General features: G+C 34.1%; 1 protein-coding gene and 1 long non-coding RNA gene across 2 annotated transcripts; both read left to right on the top strand.

Annotated features, from left to right (window-relative positions):
- The first annotated feature begins 569 nt into the window (after window positions 1-569).
- LOC128545992 (adhesion G-protein coupled receptor D1-like) lies at window positions 570-7,980 on the top strand. Its single transcript, XM_045343032.2, has 4 exons — window positions 570-1,678; window positions 5,035-5,104; window positions 7,053-7,119; window positions 7,697-7,980. Exons 1-4 carry the CDS (start codon window positions 1,582-1,584, stop codon window positions 7,784-7,786), a joined length of 324 nt encoding a protein of 107 aa, XP_045198967.2. The 5' UTR covers window positions 570-1,581; the 3' UTR covers window positions 7,787-7,980.
- A 1,004-nt stretch (window positions 7,981-8,984) lies between these two features.
- LOC123553291 (uncharacterized) lies at window positions 8,985-12,385 on the top strand. The gene is made up of 4 exons (XR_008370804.1): window positions 8,985-9,115; window positions 10,605-10,646; window positions 11,192-11,272; window positions 11,853-12,385. It is a non-coding gene; the product is annotated as an uncharacterized LOC123553291 (long non-coding RNA).
- Window positions 12,386-16,474: the final 4,089 nt, after the last annotated feature.

The raw sequence follows: 16,474 nt of genomic DNA, 5'->3' as shown, positions 1-16,474 counted from the left end.
GAAAATCCATCTTACACCCCGGGGTGTAAGATGACTCTCGTGCTTGGAATGACGTATTACGAACTACATATATGTAGGAGATTTATGTAGTTATTTATATTTTATTTCGAAAAACGGAATAAAAATCCAGTACCCTGACAGTTCCTCTTTCTTCCTGATAGTATATTTCTCGATTCAAAACACGTTATTTTATAAAAAATCCATAACGTTACGCTGGAACTGGTAAAACAAAACCGGAACTACACATTGTTATTTGTCTTTGAAACGCCATGACGTCTTTCCTGTTTACGGACGTTGATTTCCCGCGCTTTGTTTAAATACGCTGCTATAAGAAATAGTTCTAAAAAGAAAGCCGTTCGACTGATTTTATTTTTATTATTATATCTTGATGTCGGTATGCAAGAAAAAGATTCTGTCACTGGTTATAGGTGCAGATGGGAATATCCGGCTCTCGGGTAACTGTTTAGGCGGCAACTCGGTAGGAACCTCGTTACCGCCTAAACAGTTACCCTCGAGGCCGGAAATTCCCATCTGCACCTATAACCAGTGAAAGAATCTTATAGTATTCAATTTTGAATTGAACTATATCTGTGGTTCCACAGTGGGGAATAGCATCACATGCAGTGTATAAAAACTGTAACTACTGCAACACGCACGGTACCGTATTCTGTAATTTTATAACCGTTCCAGCATTATATTGGAGGAAGTGTGTATTCCTTCTGTGTGAATTCCAACACCTATGTAATAATAACAAAATATTAACATGTTTTTTTGTCAGTTTGTTCTGTTTAAAACTCCTAAAGTTAAAGATATCAAGTGCCTCTCTTTCATTCAAATATTTCATCCTTAGAGAGAAATGCAGAAAATCGTCGCCAACTGTATTTGAGCCGTGCCATGGGAAAATCAACATAGTGGCTTTGCGACCAGCATGGATCAAGACCAGCCTGCGCATCCGCGCAGTCTGGTCAGGCTCCATGCTGGTCGCTTTTAAAGCCTATTGGAATTGGAGAAACTGTTAGCGAACAGCATGGATCCTGACCAGACTGCGCGGATGCGCAGGCTGGTCTGGATCCATGCTGGTCGCACACCCACTATGTTGGTTTTCCCATGGCACGGCTCAAATGTTATACAGAATCAGTCGTTTCTAAGTTTTCAGTTGTAGTAAATATTTATACTGTAAAGCTATATGTATATTAAGTGTATTCAATTATATAAATTCATTGCTCAGTACCGTTAATACAGTAAAATGTAAATTTTATGAAAACATAAACTAAATAAACTATATCTAGCATTTTTCGTGTTTTGAAATTATAGGAAATTTGGTCCCAGTGTTTTAAATTGTGTTGTCGCTTTGACCGACATTTTCCGAGGTGAAATATTAGTTAAAAAAACAATTTCAGACATGAATTTCCAGATAGATTACATGATATATGTATTAAGATTTTCTTTGTGTATGTACACTTCATTTTTAATCATTGTGAAAAGTATTTTGTAACATATTGTAATAAAGTTATTTACTTCCAGAATGCATGCACAACCGTAGCCGTGTTGCTACACTATTGCCTGCTTGTCGTGTTCTTTATGATGCTTGCAGCGGCCGTGCAGATAGCCTTCAGCGTATTGTATGTCTTCGGAACCAAAGTTAAGAAGATAAAGCTGCTCCTGCCAATTGCTCCAGGTATGAAACTACCAAGTTTTCTTAACCATTCAAGCAGCAAAGGGACTTTTATGAGCAGGTAAAGTGATTCCACAAGATAAAAACAAAGTGATTTTACAAGATAAAAACAAAAGCCAGAAACACAGACAGGGCCATTCGTTTATAAGTTTTACCATTCTGTTTTTCATTCTTACCTGCTTAAATGAAATTAAAATAAAAATGTTTGCGACGTCACTGACGATCTATGCAGTAACGTGACATCTGATTAGATGACATCTCATAGTCTTGAACAAACGCCTATTGCTCACTGCGTATTCTGCCTGTGGATGTCACACTATAATAAGCAAAAAAGTTCTGAACAAACATGTACTACTGTAAAACTGTGTGGATAAGTCAGTTAATTTGATATGCAGTTTTTAAAAAATACCTACTTTCTACTGTGAAAATGATCTGCGGGTTTATCGGTCTATATTTAGAACATGATTTTGAAACGACACCTCCTTTAAACTGTAAAAATCATAAATGGGTAAAGTCAGTCTATGTTTAGCTCATAGTTTTGAAGAAACATCTACTTTCTACTGTAAAAACTTTTTCGGCGAACGCCGTCTAAATTCGTTTTCGTTACCTATGCCACGTGACTTCAGTTTGCAAATCAAACTACTTGATAACGCATTATAGATAATTTATCAAAATGGAAGATTTATGTAACACTCTGCCTGATTGGACGAGAGTGTCAATTTCTTTCACTCTGGTGATTGTGCTACGCTGAGTGAAATGTAGACAAAGCGTTTATCCTAAACGACGCTGTTCACAGTTTTAAAGCTAACTTTGGCTCAGTTTATTTAGCAAGAATATTGATACAATGTATATCTCAAAATGATAAGTAAGTTTAATAAATATGATAAAAACCTGTTCAAATACCAACATATATCAAATTAAAGAAAGAGCTGAATACGGTCTGCGTATCACATGAATAAGGGTGTGATAAGAGTCTTTTCTGTAGAGAAGTGCTTTTTAAAAGATTTTCCTTGTTACAATTGTCGTCTGTATATGAAAAGGTTTCTTGCTTTTTGACTTATTCAGATTGCATATTAAAATGAGTACTTGTTTGCTTTGATATATTTGTTATAAATTATTTAACTGATTTATTATATATGAATATTTTTCTTTAGTTTGGTATGCAAATATTGAACTCAGTTGAAATCTGTTTTATTATATATATGCTATATAATGACTGAATCTCATTACACTGAAATGTAGGTACGCTGCATACAGTTTATCTATGTGATATGACTACGGTCAAACTTTCCTTATGAAACAAAAATATTGAAATAATTACAATTGTATGTTTTGCTTGACCTTCACTTTTTTTTATAGGTGTGACGTCATTGTCCAAAGATTCATGAATAGCGAATATGCATTTGTTAAAGCGGGATCAGTTGGCCTATTTTAGAAATAAATAAAAATAATAAATAAAAAAATCCTTTAATTGATTTTTTCTCATGTATTCTAATCAAACTTGATTTGTAGCATCTTTATTAGGCCCGCAGCCAACTTTGTTCAGCTGGGACATTTGACCCCTTTTAGGGGCTGCTAGAGCTAAAACTAGAAATGCCTTTATACAGCGTCTCATGAACAACTTGGTGGATCTTTGTCATACTTGGTCTGGAGCATCATTATAAGGTCCTCTTCCAAATTTGTTTATATAGGAACTTGGGCCCTATTAGGGACCACTATAGCTAAAAGTAGATATGCCTTTCTTCGCATTAACCACTAAAATGTATTTATCAAACTCGATGTGTAAGAATATCGTAAGGTCTCCTGCTATTTTGTTACAAATGGGGATAGGGACCAATTTAGCTAAAAATATAAACACGTTTAATGACCTCGCTTCATGAATCTTCATCAAATTACTGCTGTAATTATTTGTCTAAGGATAAACGAAACAAAATTGCAACCCTACGAAACCTTTGCGAAAACTTAAAAGAGAACCATTTAAATTGTTAAAGTGCGGTGTTTAGTTTTGCAATTTGAAAAATGTTAGATGAAAGATGAATGTTAGATGAAAAATTCATAAAACTTCTTTCCTTATTACAATTCGCCGACCATCATTTTTAAAGATATTTCTTGTTATGGTTGAATCAGTCTATGTTTAGCTCATAGTTTTGAAAAAAAAAACTACTTTCTACTGTGAAAACCTTTTATGGTTGAATCAGTCTATGTTTAGCTCATAGTTTTGAAGAAACATCTACTTTCTACTGTGAAAACCTTTTATGGGTGAATCAGTCTTTGTTTAGCTCATAGTTTTGAAAAAAAAAAAAACCTACTACCTTCTGTGAAAACCTTTTATGGGTGAATCAGTCTATGTTTAGCTCATAGTTTTGAAAAAAAAAACTACTTTCTACTGTGAAAACCTTTTATGGTTGAATCAGTCTATGTTTAGCTCATAGTTTTGAAGAAACAGCTACTTTCTACTGTGAAAACCTTTTATGGGTGAATCAGTCTATGTTTAGCTCATAGTTTTGAAAAAAAAACCTACTTCCTTCTGTGAAAACCTTTTATGGGTGAATCAGTCTATGTTTAGCTCATAGTTTTGAAGAAAACCTACTTTCTACTGTGAAAACCTGTTATGGGAGATTCAGTCTATGTTTAGCTCATAGTTTTGAACAAACACCTACTTTCTACTGTGAAAACCTGTTATGGGTGAATCAGTCTTTGTTTATCTCATAGTTTTGAAAAAAAAAACTACTTCCTTCTGTGAAAACCTTTTATGGGTGAATCAGTCTATGTTTAGCTCCTAGTTTCGAAGAAACGTCTACTTTTTACTGTGAAAACTGTCTATGGGTAAGTAGCACATAGTTTTGAAGAAACATCTTCTTTTACTATGAAAACTGTCTATGGGTAAGTAGCACATAGTTTTGAAGAAACATCTACTTTTTACTGTGAAAACTGTCTATGGGTAAGTAGCACATAGTTTTGAAGAAACATCTTCTTTTACTTTGAAAACTGTCTATGGGTAAGTAGCTCATAGTTTTGAAGAAACATCTACTTTTTACTGTGAAAACTGTCTATCGGTAAGTAGCACATAGTTTCGAAGAAACACATACTTTCTACTGTGAAAACTATCTATGGATAAGAAAGTTTAAGTTAAACTCGTGGTTTGCTCTACCTTCGACGTGACGTTTAATTAATAATAGTCAGCTAATGATTATTTCAAACATACATTTAAAGATTGTACATAGTTATACATGTTTTAGAGACTTTCGCCTTGTTTGACATAAACATTCGTACCAGTAAACATGAATATATGTGATTCATTAAAGAGATATATTTTTATTGTTAGTTTTTACAAAACGATCGTTACATTATTTTCACAGGAGTTCCGGCAATTATTGTTACCATTTCTGCATCAGTTAAAAAATTGAATGGATACGGAACAGAAGACTAGTATGATTTTTTTCCTTTTTAACTCACCTGAGCATTGCTCAGGTGAGTTTTTCTGATCACCCGGCGTCCGGTGTCTGTCGTCTGTCTGTCGTCTTTCTGTCTGTCTGTCTGTCGTCTGTCTGTCAACATTTAGCTTGGTGTATGCGATGAGGCAGTTTTTTTCACCGATTTCATGAAATATGGTCAGAATGATTCCTTGATGAAATTAGGCCGAGTTTGAAAATGGTTTATCTGGATAAAAAAACTATTCACTAGGTCAAATCAAAGAAAAACTTGGTATGCGTTTAGAGGCTGGTTTTTCAATTTAAATCTTCATGAATTTTGGTCAGAATGATTATTGGATAAAATCTGGCTGAGTTTGAAAATGGGTTATCTGAGGGTAAAAACTAGGTCACTAGGTCAAATCAAAGAAAAAACCTTGTGTATGCGATAGAGGCTGTATTTTTCAATGAATCTTCATGAGTTTTGGTCAAAATGAGTGCCTTGATAAAATCTGGGTCAAGTTTGAATGTGGGTCATCTTGGATCAAAAACTAGGTCACTAGGTCAGATCAAAGAAAAACCTTGTGTATGCGATAGAGGCTGTATTTTTCAATTGATCTTCTAAATTTGGTCAGAATGATTGCCTTGATAAAATCTAGGTTGAGTTTGATTATTGGTCATCTGGGTTCAAGTTTAAATATGGGTCATCTGGGGTCAAAAAATAGGTCACTAGGTCAAATCAAAGGAAAACCTTGTGTATAGATAGAGGCTTTTTTATCAATTGATCTTCCTGAAAGTAAGTCAGAATGATTATTGCCTTGATGAAATCTAGGTAGAATTTGAATATGGGTCATCTGTAGTCAAAAGTACGTCACTGGGTTATATCAAAGAAAAACCTCGTGTATGTGATAGAGGCTGTATTTTTCAACTGATCTTCATGAAATTTAATCAGAATGATAGCCTGATAAATCTAGGTCAAGTTCGAATTAGAGTATCTCAGTTAAAAAACTAGGTCACTAGGTCAAAATCAAAGAAAACCTTGTGTATGCGATATGGCTGTATTTTTCAATTGATCTTCAGGGAAATTTGGTCAGATTGTTAGCCATGATGAATCTAGGTCAAGTTCGAATAGGGGGTTATCTGGGGTCAAAAACTAGGTCACTAGGTCAAATCAAAGAAAAATTATTGTTTTGGCTCCAATTTTAATGTTAATTGGTCGAATATTTTTTCCATGAATCATTTAGGTAAAAACATGTTACACTGTTACGGTGCATTATGGTGTGTTTCTCAGGTGAGCGACTAGGGCCATCTTGACCCTCTTGTTTATTGTACTGCTTTCTTTTGTTATGATTGTCTTACTGGACTGACAGTTATTTTGCCTTTTCCGACAACCTACCTAAATGTCTTGTTAAATTTCTCTGTTACAGTTACCTGTGTTTCATAGTTGCTGCCGATTAAGTGATACGAAGCGTTGATTACATTGGACTGTGACTTTTTATGTTCGATTTTTTAAAATCGCAGTTTTGTTTTTCAAGGAATTGTTAAGAAACACTTACGAAAGTGCTTTCTAATTTTTATCTCCAGCTCGCAAAAAGGCGTGTCCTTGATGAAAATAACAAGTTGTTTTTGTAATTTCTTAAACCTCTAGTAGCCTGTCTGTAAGTAGGTCTCATAAAGCCAGAAATTTTATGGATACCTCGACACTATATCATGCCAAACACGTATATCATGAATACAGAAAAAAATGTTGCTTTATGTTGTTCGGTGCAAAACAGGATATATTTGCACTCGCACAGGGCTGAAAATCATCCAGTATTTGTTTCAATTGAGTATTCGCCCAAATATATCTCCGTCTTGTACAACAGGCCATGAAATAATCGAATGCTACAACAGTCTGACGCTAGTAATCACTAATTTTGTAATTATTAACAGCAAGTTACCAAAGTGAGTTCTTATTCATCTTTCAGTTGCTGGCTGGCAACAGACAATGGTGTAATATGGGCATTTATTGGACCTGCTATATTTGTAATATGTGTAAGTTTTGAGTGTTTACCTGTCATATCATATTATATAATACATATCATAGCATATCTTGCCCAAAAGTTCATAATATGAACTAATACTGGCTATTATAGTTCATTCTAATATGCTTGATTCTGTTAAATCACGCTAAAATGATGTCACGTTAACGTGCGATGACATCAATATTTTTGTTGCGACCAAGAAAGAGCTCTGCTATATTTTATCTGTTTTATATTAACAGCATATTAGAATCGAAATATTGTATAACAAAATCGTGTTTTACTTCAGTTAATACACTCAAATCGGTTATACGTCCCCAGAATAATTCACTCTGGCTACGCCCTCGTGGAATTATTCCGCGGACATATAACCTCTTTTCGAGCATTAATAACGATAAAACGATAAAATACATTGTTTCCTAAATAATCTCACTTCCAGGAAATGAGGAAAATGTTAACTAACTAACTAACTATGTCATTTTCTGTTTTGAGCAAAACAAAAGATATTCGTTTTGTATTTTTCTCCTCTAAAAATGAATCTAATGGAGGAGTAACTTCATCTGAAACACATCATTTTTGTCTTTTTATAGGTAAATATGATCTTGTTGATCCTTATTCTAAAGACCATGCATTCTACAAAATTTGTGTCACAGAAGTCCGGAACAGATAAAATCAAGTAAGATTATATTTCATTTAGCATGCCCTTAACGTCAATACTTGGTTTACATCTAAGATAATGAATGTGTAAATATCCGCTTTAATGACAGTTCAGGATGTACTAGTAGGTCTATGTTATCAATATTACAGATTCGTAACCTTTACCCTGCCAAATTTCTAAAATGGACTGGTCAGTCATTCAATTTGGGAAGTTCCACTTCTTATTCAAAGGGGTGTTCAATGAAAATTTACTGACTAAATAGCGAGCAGTGCAGACCATTCGCAAAGGCAGTATCACTTGCCGCCAGCAGGCTAAAGGTTAAGGACAATACATGTATATGGGACCATCTGCACAATAATTCCAAAAATCTGTGTTCTCAGTTGGGAACAAAGAACCTAGGCTCAGAGCAATACTTCACGTTTCATAAAAGATCATGATTTTTTTGTTGTTGTTTTTTTTTTTTTTGTTGTCATTGTTTTCTTGCATTTACACATAGGTTTTCAAGTGCAGTGGTACACAGTGGTAAATCAGAAGCTAGGTTCTTATTTGAAATTTGGTTTTTGGTTTAGGGCATAGGTTCTCAGTTTAGAACATGAGTTTTCAAGAATGCATAGTTTCGCTCATTGTAGTATGCATAATCCCGGTTAATTTCCACATTCTTTTTTTTACTGAGAAAAGAGATGAGGATTTTAGAAATTGATAAAAAGTCTCAATTTGCGAGTTCGGAATGAAAATAGGAATGTAAAAACTGTATAGGACGAATAGCTCTGAATTTTGTTAAGTTTTGCTTTCTTAAATGGTTCTTTCCCAAAGATCTGTATCTATATTACACTATCTATTCAAGCTATAAACACATTAAATGTATATTTCACCTCAAAATATACAGGATTTGTCAACAGAATAGACAAAATGTTATGATTTAATGTTATAAGAACTTTAGAAAAACTTGTGATATAATGTTATGAACATAGGCTGTCGAGGACATATTTTATAATTTTGCTGAAAACTTAAGTTCTTAAAGCAAATCTGTTTTGGAATGGACACACAAGTTTTTGAAATGCACAATAATTTTAAGAACTTATGTTATCAGAAAAACTTACTATCTGACTCGAGAACCTAGGTTCTGAGTTGGGAACATAGGTTTTGAGAAAAATAGCAATAGCTCGAACACTGTATTTTTAAATGCGTACTTATCTTTTTACTGATTCAAAATTACCATATCAGATCAACAGTGAAATGTCTATGTGTTTTGCTCCCTGTGATGGGTGTTACATGGGTTCTTGGCCTGTTTTACATAAATGACGACACGAGCTGGATTCAGTATTTGTTTGCGGTATGCAACAGTTTGCAGGTAAGAAATTTGTATATTAACATAAATACATACTTTTCTTAAAAAATGCGATTTCCAATATTTGAAATTGAATATTTTATTTTGTTGAGTTTAACATCCCACCGACACAATTATAGGTCATATGGCAACTTTCCAGCTTTGATGGTGGAGGAAGACCCCAGGTGCCCTCCGTGCATTATTTCATCACGAGTGGGCACCTGGGTAGAACCACCGACCTTTTGTAAGCCAGCTGGATGCCATGAAATTGAAGTTGATGGTATTATGCTTCTGGCTGAAGACAGTTTCTTCGTAAGAAAAATTTAGAAAAAGGCCGCATGGAAATTTTATGTCAGTTTTTTTAGCTCGACTATTCGAAGAATGTTCTAGCTATTCTACTCACCCTGGCGTCAGCGTCACACCTTGGTTAAAGTTTTGCATGCAAGTACATACAGCTTTGAAACTTATTTTTTCTTTTTCAAGGTCAATTACCAACCTCATTGGATCAAGTCCCATAACTCCTGGTTAAAGTTTTACATACAAGTTACAAACTAATGCAGATATTGAATTAAAACTTCACATGTGTCTTCGGGTTTAGAAAACTAGTTGATAGCACCAAGTCCCACCCATAACTCTGACCTGCATTTTAGCCAAATTATGCCACCTTTTGGAAAATCCTGGTTAAAGTTTTGCGTGCAAGTACATACAGCTATTACTAAATGAAACTTATTTTTTTTCTTTTTCTAAGTCAATTACCAACCTCACTGGGTCAAGTCCCATTACTCTGACATGTATTTTGGGCAAATTATGCCCCCTTTTAGAATTGAAAATTCTAGTTAAAGTTTTACATGCAAGTTACAACCTCTAAAACTAATGGAGATATTGAATTGAAACTTCACATGTGTCTTCGGGGTTATAAAACTAGTTGATAGCATCAAGTCCCATAACTCTGACCTGCATTTTGGCCGAATTATGCCCCCTTTGGACTGGTTAAAGTTTTGCGTGCAAGTACATACAGCTATAACTTACTGGATCAGGTCCCATAACTCTGACATGTATTTTGGGCAAATTATGCCCCCTTTTGGACTTAGAAAATTCTGTTTAAAGTTTTACGTGCAAGTTATTATCTGCACAACAAATGCAGATATTAAATTGAAACTTCACATGTGCCTTCGGGGTTATAAAGGGAGTTGATTGCATCAAGTCCTATAACTCTTACATGCATTTTGGTCAAATTATGTCCCCTTTGAAACTTAAAACTTCTGGTTTAAGTTTAGCAATGCAGGTACTGGATTGAAACTCTTTAGATATTTTATTATTTTCCTGCTTCTGGGATAATATTTCGAATAGTCGAGCATTGGCTGTCTTACGGACAGCTCTTGTTTCATTTTGGGTCTCAAAGCATTCAAATGTATATAACCAGAACTGGAAAGAAAAGAATATATAGACGATACCTGTCAAATGGCATTTGTTCTAAATACGAAAAATCTTATAAAATTTTTATCATTTTCAGGGCCTGGTGATATTCGTCTTCCATTGTGCACTCAATAAGCAGGTAATACAAGTTTTATTGTTTAAGTAACACGGTACACGTATGTATACCACTACTGTGGCTATCTGCGTGTACGTTAAGATGAGATGACCTAATGACAGTGTTCATAAAGACTGGTTCCTAGACCCAGATCTTCTAAGTAAAGCTGAAAAAGTCTTATGAAAAGCAGCATAGGTGGAAGGCTCTTTTATGTGTTCATCTTATCTCATTTGTTTCAAGACATACTTGCATGACTTTTAATAAGGCTTGACGAAAAGCCATATGGGAGTATTTTATATGGTGTTTCTGACAGTAAGAATTCGTTTCCGCACATAGGAGTTTATTACGGATTCGCACAGCTGCAAATGTAGGCTACAAAATCTAGTAATTATCCCGTAACAAATTAACAATAAAATGCAACATATACCAATATCCATTTAGAAAATATACTTCTTACTACCAATAACCTAAAAACACTGATTCAGATGTTAAAACTAAATTGCTTTGATAAATATGATAACAGATAAAACCGTCATTGTACGAAACATCTTACGTGCGCTTTTTTGCAGATCCACAAAGCGTTTTTGTTGACTAAGAGGAAGTATTCAGTGGAGACATCTGAATCGAGGCTCGCAAATCAAATGAAATAGGTATGAAAAGATTTAAAGCAACTCCTGCATACATTTGTCTTGTGAAATTTGTTGTGGCCAATGGTTTGAATCTTTTGCATGATATTCGAATATATCGTTTTCACTTCTTTTTGATTTTACTTTATATTGTCTGATAAACACTTTAAAACAACTTCTGTTAAAATGAAGCACTGTTCCTTCAGTAATTTTGAAATAGAACAAGAGCGTATCTGTCATAGATTGTCGGGTCTTAAGTTACTCAAGGTTTAATCGGACATCTTGGTAACGGAAAGTTAGTTGGATAGATTCTTCACATTAATAATTCAAAAACCCGTATGAGGTTCGAACTCTTAGCTGCGAGTCGTAAGCGATTCAAGATATACCAGTTTAACCACTAGGCATCATGTTAGATTGCTCATTTGTCCAAATGATTCAGTGACCTGAATACAAACATTCGAATGTTGTTTGTTGTTTTTTGTTGTTGTTGTTGTTGTTTGAAGATCGAACTCATAATTTTTATAGTGTCTTTCCAAGTAAAAAACTTCGTATATAGTAAATAATATGAAATAATGCTAATGAAATATCTATTTTCATTTTTTAGATCAAGATGAAAGATACATTGTGAACAGCTCCTTACGACACAGAGAAAAAAATAATAATAAACTAATTATACCTTGTCACATTAAAAGCAGTAAAACTTTATACCGGGAAAACACAGCCATATTAACCCTTAGCCTGCTGGCGGCAAGTGATTCTGCCTTTGCGACCAGTGCAGACCAAGATTAGCCTGCACATCCGTGCAGTCTGATCATGGTCTGCACTGTTCGCTATTCAGTCAGTAAATTTTTAGTAAACACCCCTTCAAATGATAAATGGTACTGCCCAAATTGGAAGATGGACCAGTCCATAATAGAAATTTAGCATGGTAAGGGTTAAGTATCGTGCGGAACTGAATGTTCGGCGAAGGATACTACACTATTCAGTCAGACGACCCAATGAGTTTTAACAACTTATCTGAAACTACAGCCACACATTCAAAAGTAGTCACTGTTGAAGAGATCTCATGAATATTCCATTGAAATTAAATTCCATTCAAAATTTCTTACACAAATAAAAGCGTGTTTCAGAATGAGATATCTAGTTGGAGTTAGTAAATCAACGTTTTTATCTTCTCCGATTCTTTACAGCAGGTTATTATAAAACCCATACAATGATTATATAAAGAATGTTTTAAAGTCTTATGTTATTCTCTCTCCCTATCATCATTACCATTGCATTGTCAAACATATCTCAAAGTGACCAGTAACTCGAGGAAAATTAAACTCTCTTCTCTTGTGGACTATAAGAACCTGTAAAGGTGTTAAATACCTAAAGCGCAATGTATGGTGTCGTTCGGACTGACAGAAAATTGATGAATCCATATTGACAGACCTGGAAATCCCGACGAGGTTCGTCGCCCTCCTCAGATTCAACTGGCATTTACATGCGGAAAGCAGATTGCATTGGAACAGAATCCAGGAACATAAGTTAGCTTAACTTCCTGGCATAATATAACTGAAATAATGTTGAAAAAGCGGAGGTAAACCAGATCAACGAAAACGCCTTAAGCAAAAAGATTGATAACACGATAAATTCTTACCAAGCATCATCTAACCCTTTTAGAAGCTTGAGTAGCCTTTCCTTTAGCATTTCCCTCTCTGCAGCACCAAAACGTCCATTGGTACCAACTATCCAAAACCAAACTAGAAAATGAAAGTACTATCAAAAGCTCCTTGAAATTCTTGTCATTTATTTAAAATAGACTGACAAGAATACGAAACCAGTGATCTGGCTACCGCAACTTAAGCTCATATCATTATGGATTGAACCCAACATCACACAAGTGAAATGTTTGACTCGGATTTATGCTAGTTTAGAATCGTGCCGCAAAGGCATGTGGTTGGATCTTAATCGTAGTTAAAATTTGCATTGAAACCAGACATCCAGCTAGCTTATGCCTAAAACAATACGCTTCACTATATTGTTATTTTGTTGCTTTCTCTGTAAAATATTCAATAATTGTTAAATATTTTCTGTTTTCGTAATATTTGTAAAAATATTTGTACGAATTGGCTATAAATCGACGCCCCAGAATAAGGTGAATAACTACATACTAAGAGGCATAATCCTATTAGAAAATTGTTTTGTTACTAACTGTTAACCAAATTCACCAATAGTAAAAGGGCGTCAGTAAAATGTTTTTCAGAATCATAGTAATGGAAGGGCGTATCTTCACTTAAATGTTGCCAAAAAACTATGGTTTTCCATTTACGCCCTTCTCATTCTGAGGCGTTGAAATGAATGTGCTATGCGCTGTGTTATAAAGCGATTCTGCTAATCCCAAGGTTTGCGGATAAACTAATTCAACCTAAAAGGATAGATTTGCCTAAAACGAGTTTACATTATTACAGAATACAGTTTACTCTATGGCTTCGGAGAGGCATGCGATATGAGATGAGATTATTTCACGGAATTTTCATAGCAACAAAAGTATGTTTTATGTAATAGCTGTTCACTGTCGAATAATTAGCCATACAACAAGAGCGTCTGCTATATCTTGATAACATAACAAAAGTTTCGTCATGATATGCCCATTTGACAGTGGAAATACACTTTCGTGCCGAGAGTTGTCCTTCGTGTGGCAAGTATCGAAGAAGTTTTTTACTCAATGTTCAATCATGATTATAGACGTTACATAATATAATTGATAACAGTTGAATTCATAAAATAGAGCTCTACTAAAGCCGATGATTATGGGCGTGCGTGGTGTTGCAATTTCCTTACCTCTCGCGAACAGATTCACTCAAGCCGAGTCTGCTAATATGTATGGCTGATTGCGGTCTTTGCTTCCAAAAGGATCTTCTGATTTATGTACTACACCTGACAAAATACCTAAATCACATCTCAATATGAAACAAATAATTCTGCCTCGTTATGTTTCAGATTAAGAAAATGTTGCATGTTTGTTCTAGTACGTTAGTGATTCAGGGACAAGAAAGACAACTTTTCTTAAGAATAAATCTATTCAATTTTGCAGTCATCACTTGATTCAGACACATCACAAATAAATGTTCAGAAGGTTATAGGTAAATTTATTTCTCTAACATGATGAATTAGACAACAAGCAAATAGCTAAATACAAGTTACAGTAAACACAATTGCATAGCTTAACATGTGTACCTATATGTATGTTAAATGTATGTTAAAATGTTAAAGATTTTATGTATACTAGTGTCAGTTAGGACTACATTTCACATATGAAAGCACAAACTTCTGCATGTTCTTGTATCTTAAAGAAACTAATATAAAAAAGATAATAAATAAAAAGCTGTAAACAGTATCTTAAATATTTATTTGCAAAAGACTGATAATGAGTCCCCTGATATAAATACAGTTAAGGTTGGTGCCTATCTTGCCTACCATACAATTACAAACTTAAGACTATGATGACAATTCTAGCAAAATTAACGGCATCATATATAAGAATTTTTTTCTGAGTTCATGCGAAATGAACGACTGAACAGGATTAGTAAATCCATTAATAGTGCTAGGGATTCATGTTTAATTTTCTGATCCTATCCTGTCGCTCATTTCACATGAAATTCATATCTTATATTTACATATTATTTCCTGTCAATTTATAAACAAGGTTTTGTATTTACAAATTGCACATGTTTCGTTGATTTAAACATTGTAATCAGCTTACAGTCACTCTGTTCACCAGACAGAGCAACTACGACGTCATCTAAGAAAAGTTCTCCCTGGCTACACATGGACGTCGTCAAACAGCGGCACTTTATCACGTAGCAGCGTTTTCATATTTGTGCGCATTTCCTTTTATTGTTCATACAAAATAAACGTCATACTTTTCAATAAAACGAATGGAGAGAATGTAAATATATAAACATAGCAAGATGACTCTTTATTTGTTCATTTCTAAATGACAACAGTTTATACCTTTTTAAAATGCTTTCAGAGATTTTCATAGTATTTTCAAAGTATATTTTCTAAGTTTCTCTTAGGTATATGAAATAAACAAGCAAGGATAAAGCGGTACTCAATTTCAATTTGAATTACACGGTGAAAAAGTCTCTGTATTCGATCATTTCTGCATCACATTACTGTCAATATATCTTGAACTCGCAAACATGAAATTTATAGAAGCAATTGGTTTAGTACATGAATTACATTTAGCCATCCAGTGTTGTAGATACTGATGTTTTAGCCATAAGTCAAGTTGTTGTGAAAACGATATCTGGTTTACAACAACTTGGTTTTCCCATAAATAATCAATGTTATTACTGTTTTTTTTCCATAGATAATAATGCTTTTTCTGTATAAATTAAATGTAGCTTAACTATAAATTTCTATATTTATCTTATGCTATGATAATATAAAAACATATGATAACATTTCACACAAACTAAATCTGGCATGTCAGATATTTTTAACACTTTATACACCGTTCACAAGAAAAATAAAACATGTAAAGCTGCATTTACGTGACCGCACAGAAGCGTTCATATATCCTTTACAAGAGTACAGTTGAATTTTTATATAATCTAGCTTTTGTAATATCTGATCAATACAAATACAACTTTTATTGTCAGCATATAGCATATTTTTCATAAGAGGCATCCTTTTGGTTTTCAGCATTATAAACAGATGGGCTTTATGGTCTTGAAGCGTAGGTTATGTATAAATATTTATTTAAAAAAAAAATCAACATTAATTTACAAATATACATAAAAATATATCATTTGAAGAAATGGAAGTATCTATTTTCAACAGTAATTTACAATTCTAACACGGTTCGATTTGCTTTCCAGTTAAACAAAGAAGGAAATCAAGCTCTATATATTCTGCGATAAACAACGGTTGACGCGCGGACCGGTAAAAGAGCATTATGACGTCAATTATGACGTCATTTTGCCGCATGACGTTCGATACGTTACTCCTCAGGAAAACGAAGTCCAGTATAATATCTATTAAAATATATCAATGAGCATGTCAGAATGAAAACAATCAAGACCTTCCTGTTATTTGTCGCATGAACAACTCGAAGACCTTGATTATTTGTTAAATATACAAACAAAAATATCTTTTGAAGCAATGAAATTATCTATCATACACAAATTCAGAGGCGTAACTATCCACTTCCTCCGTTCCCATGTTTGAAGCATC

The sequence above is a fragment of the Mercenaria mercenaria genome, chromosome 4 (assembly GCF_021730395.1).
Source record: "Mercenaria mercenaria strain notata chromosome 4, MADL_Memer_1, whole genome shotgun sequence".
Classification (NCBI taxonomy): domain Eukaryota; kingdom Metazoa; phylum Mollusca; class Bivalvia; order Venerida; family Veneridae; genus Mercenaria; species Mercenaria mercenaria.
This window is presented reverse-complemented; position numbering and strand designations above follow the sequence as displayed.